The sequence below is a fragment of the Schistocerca americana genome, chromosome 6 (assembly GCF_021461395.2).
Source record: "Schistocerca americana isolate TAMUIC-IGC-003095 chromosome 6, iqSchAmer2.1, whole genome shotgun sequence".
NCBI classification, from domain to species: domain Eukaryota; kingdom Metazoa; phylum Arthropoda; class Insecta; order Orthoptera; family Acrididae; genus Schistocerca; species Schistocerca americana.
The window spans coordinates 197103549-197127017 of NC_060124.1; the positions used below are offsets into that span (position 1 = coordinate 197103549).

The 23469-nt window shown below is 39.9% G+C and overlaps 1 protein-coding gene across 2 annotated transcripts in view; it reads left to right on the forward strand.

Annotated features, from left to right (window-relative positions):
• Nucleotides 1–23469, forward strand: part of LOC124619520 (intraflagellar transport protein 56) — a 179054-nt gene that overhangs the window by 126649 nt on the left and 28936 nt on the right. For both annotated transcript variants that reach the window (XM_047145967.1, XM_047145968.1), the window contains one exon: nucleotides 21529–21637. In XM_047145967.1, coding sequence (XP_047001923.1) covers nucleotides 21529–21637 — 109 coding nt within the window. The remainder of the gene's footprint in view (nucleotides 1–21528; nucleotides 21638–23469) is intronic.

Sequence of the window (23469 nt, forward strand, 5' to 3'; positions counted from 1 at the left end):
TCATTTGTTAATTAAACTAAGATTAAACTGTGTTTTTCTCATACATATTTACCTTGGTAACATAAAGGCAGGTATTCTTTAGATGTGTACAAAGTACACCACATGCCTGCTCGAGTGTTAAGTTATCAATGTTCTGTATTCCTGCCCAACTAGGAACAAAAAAATGGAGATGTCTGAATTCCTGCCAGAGTGTGACATTGATAATGTTAGCAGGTTAGTTGTTCGTCTGGTATGCCTCCTGTTGGTAGAGATCTCTACAGGTAGTTGATGTTGGGTGTGGGATCTAATTGGTACAGGTAAAGAAGCAGCTACTGAAGTTACTGGTGTTGAGCTGTTGAAAATATAATGTAATTGGAGAGATAAAAAATCTACTCACCAAGCAGCAGCAGGAGCACACAAATATAAAAGTGTTGAAATTTGAAAACTTTTGGAGCCAGTGGCTCCTCCTCCTAACAGAATGGTTGAAGGGGAAGGAAGAGGATGAAGTTTAAGAAATCGGGCAAGTTTGCAAATGTCGCCCAGAATCCTGGGTCAGGTGTCTGGTAAGTCTCCCATGACCTAGGGTTTTGGGTGACTTTCCTGAAGTCCCCATTTCCTAATCTCACCAGTCCTTTTCCTTCACCCCTCTTCCATCCCTTTCAACACTTCTACCAGAAGAACAAGTCACTGGGTCCAGGGGCTTGCAAATTTCAATAGCCCTTTGTGTGTGTGTGTGTGTGTGTGTGTGTGTGTGTGTGTGTATATGTGTGTGTGTGTGTGTGTGTGTGTGTGTGCACGCGTGCGCTACTGTCGCCATTTGGTGGGTAGATTCTTTATACATCCAATTACATTATAGTTTCAAAAATGGACTATTTTCATTGATTTGGAGTTGAGCTGTGTAACATGTTCAGCGAGAAGATTGCAGATTTTGTTGTTTGTTACAATTTTGGTGGTACACATGTATGAATCAGATAGTTTGTTAGTTTTCACACCACATAGAACACAACACGGGAATTGCAATCAGATGATATATGATTCGGCTGCTTACACATATGGAAACATTTGTGGCAGGACTGCAATAGGAGGTGGTGGGTGGGCCTGTAAGCCAGGTCTTGCACCTGAGTCATACATAGAAGGATGATCCTTGATGTGAAGACTTGAACCTGTGTGGTGCAGGAATGAATTTGTTGGGAAAAAGAATACCATTTTTGGGCATGAGTGTAAGATTTTAGGCAGTTATATCATCAGTTTATTTATTTATCCATCTGTAGCCTACATACATTGTATGGAGGTCATCTTGATGTGTAAGTTGATTAAATATACACAAATACAAACTGTTTAGATACACAGAAGTAGGGCTTGCAAAGAATAATGGGGATCTAGCATGGAAAAGCATTCTCATACTGATTACTGGGTGAGTCCATTCCTGTGTCTCAATGAGGTGGCCATCTCAATTGACTGTCACCTGCTGATCTGGAAAATTTGAGTTTTTTGTTTGCTGTCTCCTGTGATTATATACAGTGCCATTAATTTTTGCTTGGAAGAGTTGAATGAGGAAGGGGAAAATCTAATTAAAAACTGTGCGTGAGAGGGTTGCTGGAATAATTGTTAACTATTCCAGTCACACAATAAAAAAAGTAAGAGAGGAGAGGGGAAACATAGCTACAGGTACTTCCCAAGGCTTACTTGCTTCATGAAAGATGTGGAAGAAAATTTTGCATTTCGATAATATTGATGAACAGATTGTGATTGGGATTTACACAAAATTTGCGTGTGTGACACATTCTTTATTTTACATTGTCAGTATCATAGTAAGTAATATTGTCTGGTACACTACATTTTTTTGCACATTTTTGTTATATGGCATGTGATCGAACTTGTTTTGCATTGGTTGATCCTTTGTTTAAGTGACTATGTCTTTTTCAATACTCTACTGAGAAACAATTGACTTTAAACAGCTATATTCATCGAATTATTGATCGTACTGACATAACTTGTAAATACGATTGTTTGTGGACTTGGTATCTATGGTTCAAAAGTTATGTGAAATATGCAGTGTGTGTAGACTGCAGATGTTGAACTGTACCTCCCTAATCCATGGTGGCCGTTCGCAAGGGACCCCCCCCCCCCCCCCCCCCCCATTACTGTTGTCCCCTCTCATATTATGCCATCTGTGTGGGTAAGGGCTAAGTTGTTTTGTGCACACTCAACACATAGTTTGAATAAACACACATAGCTTCAAATGTTTTTTCATATCTTGTGTTTCATGTTTGTACATCTTATATCTCTGTTCCAATGTAAATGTTGTAAAGTGTCTCGTGTCATGTTGTGTTGTTCTTATTTAGCTTCCATATACAGAGCATTCAGAATATAATTTTACAGGGTAATTCACAAGTTCCTTCATGTTGTCAGAAGATGAGTCTGCAAAAACTACAAAACATGCAGAAAGTAGATATTATCAGTACATGGAGAGCAGCTCTCCAATATTTTACCTCACCTTGCAGATGTTCAGTCAGAGCATCATTTTTGATGCAGCAAACATCAGTATGATAGTCAAACTTTTGCCATATGTGTCCCAATACATCACAGTCAATATCAGCATGCGCCCACGTAGCTCTTCCAAATAAAGTGGCAGTGGAGGCAGGAACTCATTATTTTTGACATAAAGCCATAAGAAGAAGTCAGATGACTTGAGTCATGTGACCACAGGGCAACTAAAGAAGAAGGTAATCATACTGGGAAGCAAGTCCAGTCCTATACGGAGTCAATTCTCAACACTGATGTAATTACAAATGTCTGAAAGAAAGTGTAGTGGACCACTATCTTGTTGCAAAATGAAGTGTCCACTGTCTTGCTGTAATTATGGCAGAGGCTGTTGCTGCAGCACTTACTGGTGCATGAAACCAGTCACAGTTTTCTCCACAAAGAAAAATGGTCCACAAACTTTTGAAGAATACATGGCTTAAAGGTGATTCACTTTAGATGAATCAAGAATGTGTACCGCAATATGTGGATGTTCTGTGCCCCAGACATGCACACATTTTGCAACATGTAAAATTTTTGTGTCAAGGCTAAAATATTTAATTTTTGCATATTTCTTTTTAAAGTCTTCTTATACAACCACAAGTAGCCCACAGTTACCAATTTTATGTTTATTTAGAAGCATTTTTAATGAAACTAACACTCCAACATTTGCTGTGAAACATTTGCTCTGAATACCAGTCCTGATTTTTATTGTTAGATAACTTAAAAATTATCATCACTTTTAACTCCACTTATATTAGAGAAATTTATGGCAAGTGGTCCAATTGGTGGCATCTTAACATCCCCATTTTGGCACATGGTGAGATGTGGTTGGAGATGGTGAGAGATAGTGGGAATGCTGGAGAGTGATGGGTTTGCAGTTCCATTTCATATCTCTGCAAATCATAACACCCAGGTATTTGTATGAGTTTTCTGATTCCACTTATGACTCATTGATATTTTAGTTATACAAAACTATGTTTTTGAATATAATAGAGGGAAACATTCCACGTGGGAAAAATATATCTAAAAACAAAGATGATGTGACTTACCAAACGAAAGTGCTGGCAGGTCGATATACTATGTTTTTGTGTTTTTTGAAGTGCATACTTCACTTTTAGTAACATTTAAAGCAAGTTCTCAATATTTGCACCAAATGGCTCTGAGCACTATGGGACTTAACATCTGTGGTCATCAGTCCCCTAGAACTTAGAACTACTTAAACCTAACTAACCTAAGGACATCACACAACACCCAGCCATCACGAGGCAGAGAAAATCCCTGACCCCGCCGGGAATCGAACCCGGGAACCCGGGCGTGGGAAGCGAGAACGCTACTGCACGACCACGAGATGCGGGCTATTTGCACCACTTTTAAATCATATCAACATCTCTTTGGATATTTGTGCACCTTTTTTCAGATAGTACTTCATTGTAGATAACTGCATTATCTGTAAGAAGTATGATACTCCTATTAAGACTCTCTGAGAGGTCATTAATATACGGTATGAACAAGAAGGGTCCCAGTAGACTTCCCTGTAACATGCTTGAAGTTACATCTACTTCTGTCAATGACCCACCATCTAGGATAACATGTTGCTTCCTCCTTACCAAGAAATTCTCAATCCAGTCATACATTTTGTTTCATACCCCATATGATTGTACTTTGTTGACAATTGTTGGTTTGGTGATGAGTCAGATCCTTTTCAGAAGTCAAGAACTGTATCCATGTGATTGCATTGACCCACAGCTTTCAGGATGATGTGAGGAGGGTGCAAGTTGGGTTTTGTATGATCCAAGGTTGTATCCACATGATGCCTTTTCTTCTGTTAGAATTTATATATGTGTTTGGATTTCCAACAGTGTAACTACACACTTCTAACGGTCCCACCTAAGCATAGCAGAAGTGCAAGGCCAGTCCTACCAAGGGATTTACAAACAAAAATCTCGTTTATATTTGATCCCCCCTTGTATAATCCAAAACTTTAGAAAAAAAAAAAACAGTTTATTAGTGCATTAGTTCCCCCGGCCATACTGTTATCATTGTAAGAGACTTTAATCATCCAACAATCAGTTGGGAAAACTAGCATTCGGCAAGTACTGGGTGTGACAAGAAGTCCTGTGAAGCATTAGTAAATAATTTCTCTGAAAACTACCTAGAACAGGTATTCAGGAGACCACTCATGGTGGAAATACATTGGATCAAATGCAGCATATCAACCTGACCTCTTTAAGGATGTTCACACTGAAACTGGTCTCATTGCACAATGAGACAGTTATGGCAATAATGATTACCAAAGTATAAAGAGCAGTAAATCAAGTAAATGGATTTATGTGTTCAGAAAAGTAGATAAAGAGGCAGTAGTGTCATGTCTCAATGAGGAACGTAGAAAATTTAGCTCTGAAGAGGAGCATGCATTGTCTAGATTGGCACTATCAGGCCTAGAGGTTGGCTTTGCCCAATGGTCTGCTCGCTCTGGTTGCAAAAGTGTTTATCTGGCCACAGTGGGGGTACAGAAGTGGTAAGTCAGACAATATGTGCACAGAGCCACAAGGAAAGGTGGCTACTCACTCACTCTGGAGGACTCTTGCTGCAAGTTATGAATGCACTTGCTTATGGGATCAGCCGCAGACACTGAACAACCACGAGCCTGCTGTATTGTGGATTCTGGAAGCAATGCAGTGTGAACTTATGATAGTGAATATAGTGCATCTAACCAAATGGGATGCTTGGAGTGAATTCTGGCTGTAATGTGTGTGGGGAATTAAAAAAAGAGAGAGAGAACAGGGTAGTCTGTGAAATTTCTGTACATTTGTATGAGCTGGAGTAGACTGATTTTTATACACCAAAGTACATGCTATTACAGAATGAGCACCTGGAATCCAATAAACTTTAATATGGAAATTACTATTTTCCTCATTATTCTATGTAAATCCAGATTTGGTACCAATCTGTTTGTAAGTTGTTAAAATGAGCATGTGTGTGTTTCTTAAAATACAGTGAAACTGAAATTTTATAGGATTTTAAACCAAACTAGTGGTAGAATTTATTGGGCCATTAAATCATTTTGCTGTCATCAATTTGATTTTAGTTATTAGGAAAGTTTTATTGTTCTCATAAAACTACTCTTTTGTGTTGATCTTAGCTCAAGTTAATCAATTCCACCCTTTTCTCCTGTCCACTCAAGTCAGCATGCTACAATATCAATTCCAATCTAATTTGAAGTTGCAGTTTTAACATTCACGTGTAATCAATCACCCTCAATAGCCAGCTGATAGTATACACCTAATCTGTCACCAGAAAAATTAAAACAGATTATCTGTGATACAGAATGCACTCAGTATTCCACAAATTGACCACTTTGAACAATCAGTTCTCAGTCATGACTTGTGCAATACACAACATGTATTTTAGTTATTCAAAATGTCACAGTTCACAGTAAAAATCCAGAATTCATACATTTATTTATATTGTTCACCTATTAGCACCTTATGACACCCCATAATCTTTCTAAATCTATAATTCCACAAAATTAAAACATCTTTTCAGAGTTCAGTGTAAATGCATGTGATCATCACAATGTCTGAGCCCTAAATGTGCTTCTGGACTCCATAAAGCAATTCTCTAGCTCCCAAAATATGTGTGAATGCATTCATTTTTGATTGACAGAGATTCATCACAGCCAATCGGCTTGCAGCTCTAAACCTCTCTATCCCGTGTATTTTACTTAGCACCGATCATAACATTAATATCATTTCAGAGCAGTTTATAAGTATACAATTTTAGAAATCCACTAATAGTGAAATAATCCCCTCTTTATATAGCTAAATTACCAGATCATGTTCCTCACTTTCCCAGTACCACAAACTTTTGAATTATGCATCACAAATTTCGCCTGGTATATATGCTTCTGTCACACTGTTGAGATACAAGTTCCCATGCTGTCATACACTCAGTTAATAGAAATGCAGATATTAACGTATTGCATTACATCACATAATTCCTTTCATTCATCTGACAATTAAAAACATTAAATTTGAAATAATTACGGAAAATATCACATCCACAGACAAAAATTAGTTATGAAAAATGCATCATTTTGAGTGCTTAAGGTTTCATGGCCTGTACAATAGTGGCACATCTCCACTGGAGCCATAAGTACTAGCACTTGGGCCTGTCTGAACATCTGTTATGAATGAACTGTGACTCAGTGTCTGTTTTATGCTACTTGTTATCGTCAGATTTCTGTAGGGGTGATGTATGGTACTACACCACAAACTCCAGGAAAATTGCCCCAATTTATGTCAGTGTTGAGAAGCAGCTGAAATTGCTAAAATTGAACAAAAATCTGGGGCCCGATGGAATTTCTATCAGACTCTATATCGAATTTGTAGCTGAGTTAGCCCCTCTTTTAAACATAGTATACAGAAAATCATTCAAACAAGAAAACCATAGCCAGTAGTTGGAAGAAAACACGGGCTACACTCATCTACAAGAGGAATAGCAGAATTGATTCACAAAACTACAATACAATGTCCTGGACATTCATTTGTTGAAGAACCTTAGAAAATATTCTGAGCTCAAACATTAATGAAGTACCTCAAACAGAATGATTTCCAGTACTGCCAACTAGCACGGATTGTGAGAACATCGATGACGTGAAACCAAATTTGTGCATTTCTCACATGACATCCTGAAAGCCATGGATCAGGTAGATGAAATATTTCTTGGCTTCCAAAGAGCCTTTTAATCAGTACCACATCCATGCTTATTATCAAAAGTATGATTGTACAGGGCATCCAGCAAAAATTGTGACTGGATTGTGGACTTTTTGGTATGGCAGACACATCATGTTATTAGGATGACTAGTTATTGACAGATGTTGAAGTAACTTGGGATGTGCCCCAGGTAGGTGTACTGGGATACCTGCTGTTCATGTTTTATAAAGTGACCTTGCAGAGTACATTAATAGTAATGTCAGATTTTTCATTGATGATGCAGTTATTAATAATGAAATACTATCTGTTAATAGTTGCACAAATATTCAGTCATGTCTTGATAAAATTTCAGAGTAGTACAAAGATTGTCAACTTGCTTTAAATGCTAAGGAATGTGAAATTGTGTACTTCACTAAACGAAAAACATAGTATCCTGTTATTTCAATATTATTGAGTTACAATTGTAATCAATCAATGGATACAAATATGTGGTTGTAACAATTCATAGTGATATTTAAATGGAACTACACTAGACTCTTGCTAATCCACCAATTCCTTACACATGTGGGTGGGGATCAGTAGAAGTGCCAGATTGTTGAGTGTCTTAATTATAGTGTAAACATATAGAGATTATAATTTATTAAATCAAGAGGTACATCCATTTTCATAGAAACCTTAGTCCTGGAGTATGTACATATACAATAGTATCAATCTCTTACCATTAAATATCAGCTCCCCATCAGTCCTGTTCAAAGCTGATACTTCTGTGTTAGTTGAAGATCAGGATTTGGAAAAAATTCCCAAATCTGTGATCAGTACCCTCAGTACCTTACAAACTTTACTTCAGTTAAATGGGTTGAATCTAAACATATCTAAGGCTCATATGATGCAGTTCAAAACCAAACAGTCAAAATGTGAGCAGAGTAAGTCTGTACACAACAACCAAGATTTAGAAGAAGTTGCCTCAGTCAAGTTCTTAGGTTTAAATGTAGATAAAAATTTGAGGTGACATGCACACATTGAATACCTAGCAAACAAACTGAGCAGCTTTGCATTTGCAATGCAAATATTATCAACTGCAACTGACATGGACACACGAAAAGTATGGTAGCATATACGAGCTACTTCGAATCCATCATTAGGTATGGTATTGTTTTCTGGGGTAACTCGACAAGCATAGTGCAGATACTAAAAATACCGAAAAAAATCATTCGAAATTTGTGCCTGCAAATCACAAAGAACCATGTTGACCATTATTTAGAAAACTTAAAATATTAACTCTGCTATCTTTATACATATATGAAATTATTATATTTTTGTACACCAGACATGAATTATTTGAGGGAAACCATTTTGTCCATTCACATGATACTAGAAATAAAGAATATTTTATGCTCTCCACCCACTGCCTCAGACTGTATGCCCAGGGGCCTCAATAAATGGGAATGAAAATTTGTAATAAGTTAAAAGGAAACAACTTGATGTAGATGAATTTAGGTTCACTTAAAAGAAAGCTATATGACATACTGACACTGAAATGTTATTACTCAGTGGATGAATTCATGCAGGACAAACTGGGAATTTGAGCTAGATACAATGTGTTACATATTCCAAGAAATATCCTTATAGTGTTATTAATTATTGTAGTGCTGTTATTTATTAACCTAAAAATCATTGTAACTGTATTATAAATTTTTGACATGTCTCCTGTATGAAAACCAAATGGATTGCAAATGTATGTCATGAGATGAATAAAACACAATTCTCAAAATTGTAGTTGTTGTAGTGATGATACATGGTGGCGTGCTTTAACACACAATGGTTTTACAAGCATTACACCGATACTGCATATTTCTGATTGTTGCGTAATGTACTCCAGGAAGATGTTTGCAGCTTCAGCACCAGCAGTGTGAGACATCTTCATGTTCTCTCCTCCTACATCCTTGTCTTCATCACTTTCACCATAACTTTCTTGTGTGCTTTTGATTATCTCCTTATCTGTTAAGTTTGATCATAAATAGTTGCTCGTCCAAGATTTTACTCAGCAGTGATGACTTTCTGCGAAGAACCTCACTTCAGCTTATCTCTAATTTCCAGTTCCTGCTTGATTTTTAGCATAATGTGTTTCCTTTTAGTAGCCATTACACTGAACTGTAAAGAAAGCTACAATTTCAAACATGTGTAGCATTGTTTAACATTGTAATTAACTAACCACATTATTGCACATAATAATTCATTTCTGCTTGAGCAAGTGAAGGCTGATGTGAGCTAGATTACTGAGAGGCCATATTAGTGAGAGTTTAGTTTATAACATAGGCTTTGTTGTAGATGAAGCAGGTGGCAGGCTTCGGTTCATTGGTAGTGTACTAGTGAAATGCAGTCATTCTACAAAGGAAATTGCTTAGAAAACAGTTTTGTAACTCCTACTAGAATACTGCTCTAGTCTCTGGGACTCATTCCAGATAGAATTAACAGGAGATATTGATTTCATACGAACAAGGGAAGCACAGATGGTCACAGGTTTATTTAACAGATGGGGGAGTACCAAGAATCAGATTAAAGAGGTGAATCTAAGAGTATACAACAACCCTCTATACACCACTCCCACAAATATTGCAAGCACTGGATTAGATTAATTACAAACAAGAGTGAACATGAACAGTTCCGGATTTTCAGTATATGCTCGAGTCTTCTTAGGATGTTATGAGGTTCGTCGTTAGTTTGGGAGATGTGTGATGTGCGGGGAAGCTGCAGATAAACCAGCAGTGAATATAAAATAGTTCTTTAGTAATTTATTAAATTTAAGTGACCTTCTGACTGCTCCTCTCCTCTGGCGCAGCCCAGTGTTCTCCCATAATATTCTATTGTTGCAGCAAGCAAGTGAGACACAGTATGTGGACAATATGTGCTGCTGTGGTGGTGGCATGCTGATCTAGTGTCACAGACACGCCAGAACTGGGTCATCAGTGGCGGCTATAGCACCACACTTGGCTCTACTGCAGCACAGCACAGACAGCTGACAGTGTCTCCTGCTGCATTGCTGTCCAGAGTCTTAACTCTGAACCGTTGGCTGCAAAGCGGCAGCAAATGGCTGGCAGACTTTGGCAGTGACGAACAGCCCCCCAAAAGCGGTGGCAAAGTGTCAGATGCCGAGTCTTGAGCAGTCAGACAGTGCTCCTCAGATTGGGCCCCACAGTGGCAGTGGTAACGGCGACATATTTATAGTGAAGACTCCAAGGCTGCAATTGACAGTCTGTTGCTCAACTGGCTGTACATCACAGGCTGGCTATGAGGGCTGCATCATACTTACAGCATAGACTCTGAGGCTGCATCAGTGGAACTTGGGGCAATTACTAACACAAGGCAGGCACAGTGTATGGCCCTGCTGAGCCAGTCATGACATACTCGGTTAAGCGGGGGTTTAACTGCATCTGCTTGGTGCTGACTACTTGGAAGGTTGGAACGGGTTCGGTGACTGGCATCGGTCTGTGGTCACGTGGCAGTGTGTCAAATTTAAAATGCTTCCTGAAGTCCCAGGTTGCTGACACGCGGAAGTGGCAGTACAGAAGCAGGCACATGATGAGGGGTACTTCAGTCAGAAGGACGGTTACGGTAGTTGCTGCTCCTCCAGATACGGCACTGGTACTGACTGTGTCTGAGGCTGTTACAACAGCATTTTGCAGAGTATGGCTGTAGATACAGCCAAGAGCAATGCTTTTAGTTCAAGTAGTTTATTCAAGGATGCCAGCAAAGATTTATTTGTGTGAATAGGAGAGTGTATAAAAATATGAATTGTATAAAAAATAATAGTACTAATACTTCTTGTATTACCCATTTCAATATACAGGCAAAATACACTTGCTAATATAATGGGTGGATCATGTAGCCACATTAACATGTTGTTGTGGTCTTCAGTCCAGAGACTGGTTTGATGCAGCTCTCCATGCGACTCTATCCTGTGCAAGCTTCTTCATCTCCCAGTACCTACTGCAACCTACATCCCTCTGAATCTGTTTAGTGTATTCATCTCTTGGCCTCCCTCTACGATTTTTACCCTCCATGCTACCCTCCAATACTAAATTGGTGATCCCTTGATGCCGCAGAACATGTCCTACCAACCGATCCCTTCTTCTAGTCAAGTAGTGCACAAATTTCTCTTCTCTTCAATTCTATTCAATACCTCGTCATTAGTTATGTGATCTACCCATCTAATCTTCAGCATTCTTCTGTAGCACCACATTTCGAAAGCTTCTATTCTCTTCTTGTCTAAACTATTTATCATCCACATTTCACTTCCGTACATGGCTACACTCCATACAAATACTTTCAGAAATGACTTCCTGATACTTAAATCTATACTTGATGTTAACAAATTTCTCTTCTTCAGAAACGCTTTCCTTGCCATTGCCAGTCTACATTTTATATCCTTTCTACTTCGACCATCATCAGTTATTTTGCTCCCCAAATAGCAAAACACATTTACTACTTTAAGTGTCTCATTTCCTAATCTAATTCTCACAGCATCACCCGATTTAGTTTAACTACATTCCAATATCCTCGTTTTGCTTTTGTTGATGTTCATCTTATATCCTCCTTTCAAGACACTGTCCATTCCGTTCAGCTGCTCTTCCAGGTCCTCTGCTGTCTCTGTCAGAATTACAATGTCATCAGCGATCTTCAAAGTTTTTATTTCTTCTCTATGGATTTTAATTCCTACTCCGAATTTTTCTTTTGTTTTCTTTACTGCTTGCTCATTATACAGGGATAGGCTACAACCCTGTCTCACTCCCTTCCCAACCACTGCTTCCCTTTCATGTCCCTTGACTCTTATAACCACCATCTGCTTTCTGTACAAATTGTAAATAGCCTTTCGCTCCCTGTATTTTACCCCTGCCACCTTCAGAATTTGAAAGACAGTATTCCATTCAAAATTGTCAAAAGCTTTCTCTAAGACTACAAATGCTACAAACATAGGTTTTCCGTAATCTATTTTCTAAGATAAGTCATAGGGTCAGTATTGCCTCACGGGTTCCAACATTGCTACGGAATCCAAACTGATCTTCCCCTAGGTCGGCTTCTACCAGTTTTTCCATTCGTCTGTACAGAATTCGTGTTTGTAATTGGCTCCTTTTACCGACCTCCCGACTCAGCAGCTTTAGTGGCAGAACAACTGAGAGAAAAGTTGGAATACATTTCACATAAATTTTCTCAGCATGTTATAGTCTTAGGTGGAGATTTCAATTTACCAGATATAGACTGGGACACTCAGATGTTTAGGACGGGTGGTAGGGACAGAGCATCGAGTGACATTATACTGAGTGCACTATCCGAAAATTACCTCGAGCAATTAAACAGAGAACCGACTCGTGGAGATAACATCTTGGACCTACTGATAACAAACAGACCCGAACTTTTCGAATCTGTATGTACAGAACAGGGAATCAGTGATCATAAGGCCGTTGCAGCATCCCTGAATATGGAAGTTAATAGGAATATAAAAAAAGGGAGGAAGGTTTATCTGTTTAGCAAGAGTAATAGAAGGCAGATTTCAGACTACCTAACAGATCAAAACGAAAATTTCTGTTCCGACACTGACAATGTTGAGTGTTTATGGAAAAAGTTCAAGGCAATCGTAAAATGCGTTTTAGACAGGTACGTGCCGAGTAAAACTGTGAGGGACGGGAAAAACCCACCGTGGTACAACAACAAAGTTAGGAAACTACTGCGAAAGCAAAGAGAGCTCCACTCCAAGTTTAAACGCAGCCAAAACCTCTCAGACAAATTGAAGCTAAACGATGTCAAAGTTAGCGTAAGGAGGGCTATGCGTGAAGTGTTCATTGAATTCGAAAGTAAAATTCTATGTACCGACTTGACAGAAAATCCTAGGAAGTTCTGGTCTTACATTAAATCAGTAAGTGGCTCAAAACAGCATATCCAGACACTACGGGATGATGATGGCATTGAAACAGAGGATGACTCGCGTAAAGCTGAAATACTAAACACCTTTTTCCAAAGCTGTTTCACAGAGGAAGACCGCACTGCAGTTCCTTCTCTAAATCCTCGCACAAACGAAAAAATGGCTGACATCGAAATAAGTGTCCAAGGAATAGAAAAGCAACTGGAATCACTCAATAGAGGAAAGTCCACTGGACCTGACGGGATACCAATTCGATTCTACACAGAGTACGCGAAAGAACTTGCCCCCCTTCTAACAGCCGTGTACCGCAAGTCTCTAGAGGAACGGAGGGTTCCAAATGATTGGAAAAGAGCACAGATAGTCCCAGTCTTCAAGAAGGGTCGTCGAGCAGATGCGCAAAACTATAGACCTATATCTCTTACGTCGATCTCTTGTAGAATTTTAGAACATGTTTTTTGCTCGAGTATCATGTCATTTCTGGAAACCCAGAATCTACTATGTAGGAATCAACATGGATTCCGGAAACAGCGATCGTGTGAGACCCAACTCGCCTTATTTGCTCATGAGACCCAGAAAATATTAGATACAGGCTCCCAGGTAGATGCTATTTTTCTTGACTTCCGGAAGGCGTTCGATACAGTTCCGCACTGTCGCCTGATAAACAAAGTAAGAGCCTACGGAATATCAGACCAGCTGTGTGGCTGGATTGAAGAGTTTTTAGCAAACAGAACACAGCATGTTGTTATCAATGGAGAGACGTCTACAGACGTTAAAGTAACCTCTGGCGTCCCACAGGGGAGTGTTATGGGACCATTGCTTTTCACAATATATATAAATGACTTAGTAGATAGTGTCGGAAGTTCCATGCGGCTTTTCGCGGATGATGCTGTAGTATACAGAGAAGTTGCTGCATTAGAAAATTGTAGCGAAATACAGGAAGATCTGCAGCGGATAGGCACTTGGTGCAGGGAGTGGCAACTGACCCTTAACATAGACAAATGTAATGTATTGCGAATACATAGAAAGAAGGATCCTTTATTGTATGATTATATGATAGCGGAACAAACACTGGTAGCAGTTACTTCTGTAAAATATCTGGGAGTATGCGTACGGAACGATTTGAAGTGGAATGATCATATAAAACTAATTGTTGGTAAGGCGGGTACCAGGTTGAGATTCATTGGGAGAGTGCTTAGAAAATGTAGTCCATCAACAAAGGAGGTGGCTTACAAAACACTCGTTCGACCTATACTTGAGTATTGCTCATCAGTGTGGGATCCGTACCAGGTCGGGTTGACGGAGGAGATAGAGAAGATCCAAAGAAGAGCGGCGCGTTTCGTCACTCGGTTATTTGGTAAACGTGATAGCGTTACGGAGATGTTTAATAAACTCAAGTGGCAGACTCTGCAAGAGAGGCGCTCTGCATCGCGGTGTAGCTTGCTCGCCAGGTTTCGAGAGGGTGCGTTTCTGGATGAGGTATCGAATATATTGCTTCCCCCTACTTATACTTCCCGAGGAGATCACGAATGTAAAATTAGAGAGATTAGAGCGCGCACGGAGGCTTTCAGACAGTCGTTCTTCCCGCGAACCATACGCGACTGGAACAGGAAAGGGAGGTAATGACAGTGGCACGTAAAGTGCCCTCCGCCACACACTGTTGGGTGGCTTGCGGAGTATCAATGTAGATGTAGATGTAGATGTATTAAACTGATAGTTCGGTAATTTTGACATCTGTCAACACCTGCTTTCTTTAGGATTGAAATTATTATATTCTTCTTGAAGTCTGAGGGTATTTCACCTGTATCATACATTTTGTAAGGCCTGGCTATCCCAAGGCTGTCAGTAGTTCTAATGGAATGTTGTCTACTCCCGGGGCCATGTTTCGACTCAGGTCTTTCAGTGCTCTGTCAAACTCTTCACGCAGTGTCTCCTATTTCATCTTCATCTACATTCTCTTCCATTTCTATACTATTGTCCTCAAGAACATCGCCCTTGTATAGATCCTGTAAATACTCCTTCCACCTGCCTGCTTCATTTACTGCATTTTTATATTTTCTCCTTTCATCAATTAAAGTGAATATCTCTTCTGTTACCCAAGGATTTCTATTAGCCCTCGTCTTTTTACCTACTTGATCCTCTGCTACCTTCACTATTTCATCTCTCAAAGCTACCCATTCTTCTTCTACTGTATTTCTGTCCCCCATTCTTGTCAGTCATTCCGTAACGCTCTCCCTGAAGCTCTCTACAACCTCTGGTTCTTTCAGTTTATCCAGGTACCATCTCCTCAAATTCCCACCTTTTTGCAGTTTCTTCAGCTTTAATATACAGTTCATAACCAATAGATTGTGGTCAGAGTCCAGATTTGCCCCTGGAAATGTCTTACAATTTAAAACCTGGTTCTTGAATCTCTGTCTTACCATTATATAATCTATCTGAGACCTTCCAGTATCTCCAGGCTTCTCTCATGTATATAACCTTCTTTTATGATTCTTGAACCAAGTGTTAGCTATGATTAAGTTATGCTCTGTGCAATATTCTACCAGGCGGCTCCCTCTTTCATTCCTTACTCCCATTCCATATTCACCTACTACGTTTCCTTCTCTTCCTTTTCCTACTATCAAGTTCCTGTCACCGATGACTATTAAATTTTCATCTCCCTTCACTGTCTGAATAATTTATTTTATCTCATCATACATTTCATCAATCTCTTTGTCATCTGCAGAGCTAGTTGGCATATAAACTTGTACTACTGTGGTAGGCGTGGGCTTCGTATCTATCTTGGCCACAATAATGCGTTCACTATGCTGTTTGTAGTAGCTTACCCACATTCCTATTTTCCTATTCATTATTAAACCTACTCCTGCATTACGCCTGTTTGATTTTGTATTTATAACCCTGTATTCACCTGACCAGAAGTCTTGTTCCTCCTGCAACCAAAGTTCACTAATTCCCACTATATCTAACTTTAACCTATCCATTCCCCTTTTTAAATTTTCTAACCTACCTGCCCAATTAAGGGATCTGACATTCTACACTCCGATCTGTAGAACGCCACAACGTCGCAACAAATAACTTGCTAAATAAGATGCCATATCAATGAATTACTGGGCTTTTAACCACACAGAGATAACCCAAATACATGATTTGTCCTTTATTTCTCAAAATCACTCGAAGTTAATGCTGCTTCTGCACATTCCAAAACTGTGACCATATTCTGTAATGTAATTCAGCATTAAAGGTAACTAGTCAAAGTGTTGAGTCATCAACTTTTCTAGCTTTTGGAGGAATCCTTTATCGAGCTACAGTACTCATACACAAGCATACATATGTGTCTATGCCCTCCCCCCCCCCCCCCTTCCACACACACTCACATGCACAGAGCATTATTGTGCCAAACGGGAATGCACCTTCCCAGACTTCAATTTGGCAATAGCCGTGGGTGGTGATTTGTATCAGGCGGGGGGAGCAGGATATGGGTTGGGGAAGAGTGGCTGATGGCTCAGACGGAGGCCGTGGGTGTACAAATAGGAATCCAGAAGGGAGAGGCAGCAGGTGTATGGGGTAGACATGTGACACATATGCACATGAACCAGTGAATTCATGCAGTGTACTGTGATGATGATGTGGGGTGGGGGGTAGATTGGGAAGTGGTGACAGACCAGAGGAAAGGGAGACTGTTGGAAAGAGGATGTGGATGCAGGGGATTAGTGAACATTGAGAGTAGCTGTAATACAGAAAGAAAGGACATGTTGCAAGGATAACTCCCATCTATGTAACTCAGTGAAGCTGGTGCTGGTGGGGAGGACCAGATGGCACGGGCTGTGAAGCAGCCATTTAAATCAAGCATACCACGCTCAGCATCTCTTTCTCTCACTGGGTGGTCAATTTTGCTCTCATTCATTGGGATGGACAATTATTTGATGGTTAAGACCATATAAACTGCTGTACATAAATTGCCGCAGAGCTGGTATATGGTGTAGCTGCTTTTACAGGTGGCCTCTGATGGGATAAGATAAGCCTGTTGCAGTAGCCACCAGAAAGATCGCGGGAGGCGCACATTGGCACGGCGCGTCACGGACGGTAGTTGCCGCAAGTAGAGTCCCGTCCACCAGAGGGCACGCAAGAATTCGGATGCAACCCTGCCCAAGCAGGGCCAGGAGCCTTCACCACTTTCACTAGTCACCCATACAAACTGGAGGTGGCATCAGACCCAAGCAACAGGCATATTGGTGTTGACATGAGCAATAACTTGGCAGATGACTACAACCTGCAACCTCGATAGCTGCAGGAGGCCTCCTCCTTATCTCAGATCTGGCACCCTGACAGACTTACTGAGTGCACATAGGATTTATTTCCAGCCCTGGATGTTATTTCCCTAATGAAATCCATAATTCACCTAAAATTGAAGCTCCCAACAACTAGCAAACCCCAGCCCCCATGTGCCTGCTCAAATCCTGCTGCAGCAGTGGCTGCTTGTAAGGTGAATGGGCGATGTCAGATGCCAGTCCCCATATACACCCTCCACCTTGAGCGATGTGAGTAGATTAGAACTTAATTGTATAGATAAAAAATCTACTCACCAAGTGGTGGCAGGAGAGCACACATACATAGGTACTGAAATTTGCAGGCCTTCAGAGCCAGTGACTCCTTTTTCTGGAAGAAGGCTGAAGGGGAAGGAAGAGGAGTAAAGGAAAATGACTGGTGAGATTTAGGAAATGGAGAGGGTATGGAAAAGTCACGGAAGAAGGCTGAAGGGGAAGGAAGAGGAGTAAAGGAAAAGGACTGGTGAGATTTAGGAAATGGAGAGGGTATGGAAAAGTCACCCAGGACCCCAGGTCAGGGGGAACTTATCAGATAGGATGGGAAGGGAAGACCTATTGTTGGGGACTTGACCAGATGAAATTTGCAAATCTGAGAGCTTCAAGGTGGAAGATAGGGTAATCTGCAAGGCAGATATTACCAATAAAACATAGTGTATGTGTTAATAAGAACAGTAAGCTAAGTGTACTGTATGTGGTAGAGGTGGCGGACGGATAGACAGGTCAGAAAATAAAAGGTTAGAAAACAAAAAGATAGTGAGGAAAGGAATAATTAATGAGAAGATATGCTGAAACCAAAGAAATTAATATAAATTAAGGCCAGGTGGGTGGGGAGAACTGAGAACATGTTGTAATTTCAGTTCCCTCATGCGGAGTTCTGGGAAGTACCACTGTTGTACCACTGTTGTACTTAACCAATGGGAATGTGTAATTGAGGGTCTACAACAGCTGCCAGACACCTCTACATACAGCATCTGCCATCAAGATCCCATCCTTGTGATACAAATTGACCTACAGTCCCCTCTTAAAACCTCAGATCCCTCACAAGGACAAACAGCTCAAGCCATAGAACTTCTTACCCCACCCAAACCACACACCCCCGCCTTTTACCTTCTTCCTAATATCCACAAACCCAATCACATTGGCTGGCTTCAAACACTGTCTTCAAACACCCACCAAAAGTATACCTGCCTTAGTTGATCAACCTATAGTACAAGGACTTCCCTCCTGTATTGAAGACACAAACCATTTCCTAGATCATCTGAAATCTGTGGCCATCCCTCTACCAGCACACACCTTGCTTGTCACTCTTGATGACACCTTCCCCTATACCAGTGTCCCCCATATACACAGTCTGACTGCTGATGAACATTTCCTGAGTCAGTATCCACATGATTTGAAACCTATGACATCCTTCCTGCTCACCTTAATCAACTTTGTATTTACCAAGAACTACTTTACCTTTCAGAGGAAGACATACAGATAGATCAAGGGCACAGCCATGGCAACCAGGATGGCTCCTTCCTATGCCAACCTATTCATGGGTCTCTTGGAGGAGGCTTTCCTGGGATCCATAAGCCTTCAGCTCTTTGTCTGGTTTAGATACACTGATGACATTTTTGCCATATGGTCTCATGGTGAGGTTGACCTTTTAAAATTCTTGGAGTTTTTAAATACATTCTCCAAACTATATTTCACAGGGTCCTTTTCAGATTCTCATGCCACTTTCAGTGATGTTGACCTCATCCTCACTAGGGGTCAGCTACACACTTCTGTTCACATTAAACCTACTAATAAACAACAGTACTTACATTTTGACAGTTGCCATCCTCTCCATCTCAATTGATTCCTCCCATGAAGCCTTGCCATTCGAGGCAAACGTATTTGTTCAGATGGAGACACTTTACAGCACCAGCCTAGTTCAGAACCAGAATTCGCGGGCCATTACATCCAGTCCTGGTACTACTGATTCCTCCGGAAAATGGCTTAGGAGTACACCTCTTGTCACTTAGCCTGGTTATGAGTGTATTAATCAGCATCTTCAACAAAACTATGACTTCCTAAAATCATCCCCTGAAATGAAATCCACTCTGTCTAACATTTTGCCCACTACACATAGAACAGCTTTTCATCACGCTCCCAATCTCTATAATATTCTCATCAGACTCTATGCTCCTTCTGGATCCATTTACATACCCTACAGTTCCTGTCCCTGTGACTATCCCTGCTGTAACACTTGCCCTCCTACTGTACCTTTATCAGCCCTGTAACTGGCAAAGCTGATACTATTAAATAGAGAGCCACCTGTGAAACAATACATGTCGTGTACCTGCTGTTATGTAGACACTGTTTGGCCTTTTACATTGACATGACCACCACCAAGTTATCAGTCAGTATGAACGGGCATAGGCAGAGTGTGTATACTGGCAGCACACAATATCCTCTTGCAGAGCATGCTCTACAACATGACAATCATGACCTCAGTGCCTGTTTCACCACACGTGCCATATGGATTCTTTCCCCAGACACTAGTTTTTCAGAACTCTACAGATGGGAATTGGCATTACAGCACTTCCTTGGTTCTCATCACCCACATGGCCTTAATTTAGATTAATTTCTCCAGTCTCAGCATTTCTTCTCAGTAACTATTCTTTTCTTCAGTCCCTTTGAGCTTTCCATACCTTTTATTTTTTATGCTGTCTATTTATCCCCACCACCGCTAGCACATAAAATGATTTAGCTTTCCGCTCTTATTAACTCATGCACAACATTTTGTCATTAGTCTTTATCTTGAGTATCACACTATTTTCCACATTTAAGCTCTCAGGTTTGCAAATCATGTCTGGTGTGATCCCCAACAATCAGTCTTTCCTTCTCATCGTGTCTGGTAAGTCTCCTCTGATCAAAGCACTCTGTGTGGCGTTTCCAAACTCTTCCAATTTCCTAAACTTCACCAGTCCTTTTCCTTCACCCCTCTTTCATTACCTTGAACTCTTCTGCCGGAAGATGTCAGGGGAGTAATTGCTTGAATGCAGTGTTACAACTAGACTTTGCTTCCTGCCTGTCTGAGCTGAACCACTGCAAAGCACTTTCGCTGATTTCATACATCTATAATTTGTGAATAAGTAAGGAGGGCTTCATTGAATCAAATGCGTTTGTCAGGTCTCGGAATACCCTTAGCTAATGTTGAGCATATCTTTTGAGTAAATAAACTGAAGGTATTTACAATGTTCTTTCCTGTGCTTGGAAGACAAACTGTTTTTTTTTTCTTTGTTTTTAATTATGCCATTTATTATAGCAAAATTTTGAATTTGTTTTGCTTTTCAAACACTTTAGAGTTCCATTTGAGCGGCCAAAATGCAAAAATGTTCGTAACTGACTTTTAAAAATCATGTCCTAGTATTTTATCTTGGATTCATGAAATATTATGTGTGATCCTAGAGAGAGTTGTGCAGTTGTGAGATTGTTTACCTACAGCAAACAGTTATTAAGAATAGAATTGCTTGGGCTTCTACTGCCAGAGCCTGTTGTACAGGTCATACTGTTGAAAATTATTACTGGTGAAACCAATATTTCAACCAAAGTTACAGTCACTGAAACTTACTCGCCCCCCCCCCCCCCCCCCCTCTCCCTGTCAGTAATAGTTTTACCCAGAAAACTTTGTGTCAACTTATTAACAAATTGGTGTAAAATGTTAATTGACTGAGGTGACAGTTTCTATTTTGAGATTTCAGCCCAGTTTACTCCTGTGAGAATCATGGCTGGCATAGAAGAGAAGCAAATAGTAACTAGAATTTCTACAGATATACACAAACACAGACAAACACAATTTTTTTCCCATGATTGACATAAGAGGTAAAGTGACACCCACAACTACAAAATCTTGCAGGCCCTCAGCAAAGATTTTAAAGTTGTGTAGTAGTAAGGGGCATCGTCATATTAATTCCAGTTTCATTAAGGCTTTATTGGAATGTCAGCTATGTTTCTAATAGATGTATCACATATCTGATGTGTTACCAGACTTGTGTGTCCCTCAATAGATATTACTTATTTACCTTATTTTTTGTTCCAGGCAAAGGCAGCAACTGGCAGCTACAAAGAAGCAGAAGAAATATTTCTTTTGATAAAGAATGAAAAGTTTAAAGATGAATATGTTTATATCAGCCATTTAGCCAGGTGCTGTAAGTGTTTTTTTTTTTTTCAAATATTCTTAGTGTACAGCAAATTTAAATTTAATTTTTCCATGTAACTATTGTTTTATACAATCCTTTTTTCTAAATTTCCCTTTATTTCTCAATGGTTCAAGGCACGTGCGAGATGTATGAGAAAAGTAAGAGACTGATTTTTCATCTACCAAAGCTTTTATTTATTTATTTACTTTTTATTTGTTTCCAAACAACAATATTGCCCCCTCAAAATAGTTCCCGTCAGCTGCTGTACACTGGTAGAGCCATCATTCCTAGTCTTGCGAGTAGTGCTAAAAGACTTTCACTGGTAGGGCTTCAGCATGTCAGTCACATTCTTTTGAATGCTCTCCAGAGCATTTTTCAATTTCTGGAAAAGAAAAGTCTTAAGGGCTCAGATCAGGTGAATGGGGGGCTTTGGAACAACAGGAATGCTTTTTGAAGTAAAAAATTCCATGATAGAAGTGGCCGTGTAACATGGAGAATTGTCATGATGCAGCATCCAGTAGTTTGCAATGTCTGGTTTTGTTCAGTTCACCCTTTTCCTGAGTCCGTTTAAGTTTAACAGATCACCATCATCCTTATTGTTAAATGTCAGTCTGATCTCAGAAGACCATGCACGTATTTTATGTTTTCATTGGTTTTTTAATGTGAAGACCTCCCTGAGTGAAGTGAATCTTCAGTGCATTCTCCATCTTTCAAAACATTCAACTTTTCAAAGCTCACACTTGTGGATTCTGCAAGTTCAACATAAAATCTGATGACATAACATTGCTCTAAATTCTGCTGTTCCATTTCCATAACACCTAACAAAAATACAACTTTACTGATGGTGCTCTCAAAAATTATCTGATTGCTGTAGGGAGCTGAAACTTGGACTGAGTTTCTGGAAGGAATGAACACACCAGTGTACACAAGTAGAACAACACAGCATTGCAGATTGCTTGCAGTGTTGTCAGCCTCATTACTTTTCTGACACACCTCGTAGGTGCACAAAACAACAATCTAAATTATTCTTCTTAAATCTGCGATATAAACAAACTTCACTGCATGTACAATATACATACTGGCTGAAAGCCACTTCACAGCCAAATGAGAAACAGAAGACTCAAATGTGTCCCTGTCATAAGCACATTCAAAAGCAAAAGACTGTCAGCTACCAGGTGAACCAGTCCAATAACAAACATACACATGGAAAAGTGTCGAGCAGAGCACTGTTACAATTGAGTTGTGGAGAGAAGTAATTGCCTTTTATCGAGCAGGGTGGCGCAGCAGTTAGCACACTGGACTCACATTCAGGAGGACAATGGTTCAAAACCAGTTGTGAAAATACGTAAATATGTTTGTATGCAACTAGAGCTTCTGTTCATTAAAATTAATATCTACAGTTATGGATGGCCTTTGTCCAAGATGAAGAGCATATTCAATAACACAATGTACACTGCTTCCACATTCCCCGCACCCTCTTCCCAACCTTTCTTCAAAGTGATGATGACACACAGTTGCCAAAACATGTATGGGTAAATAAAAAAGAAGTATATTGTGTTTTGTATAAAGTGGAATTTAAAAAAATTGTAAACATGCAAAAAATGTTAATAGAAGCTCCAAATGTGAGCAAGATTGTGAGCCTTAAACAGGAACATAGTCTACATGGAAATTAATTTGATTTCTAGTATTACAGGTATGACTGTCAAAATGAAAGAAGACGCTGTCTTATCTGATGTTAAACTTCCGGGCTTTCTCATTGATGCCAAATTAACCTGGCAACAGCACACCAAACATGTATGTTCCAAACTTTCATGGGTCCTGTACCTCTTGAGGAAACTGAA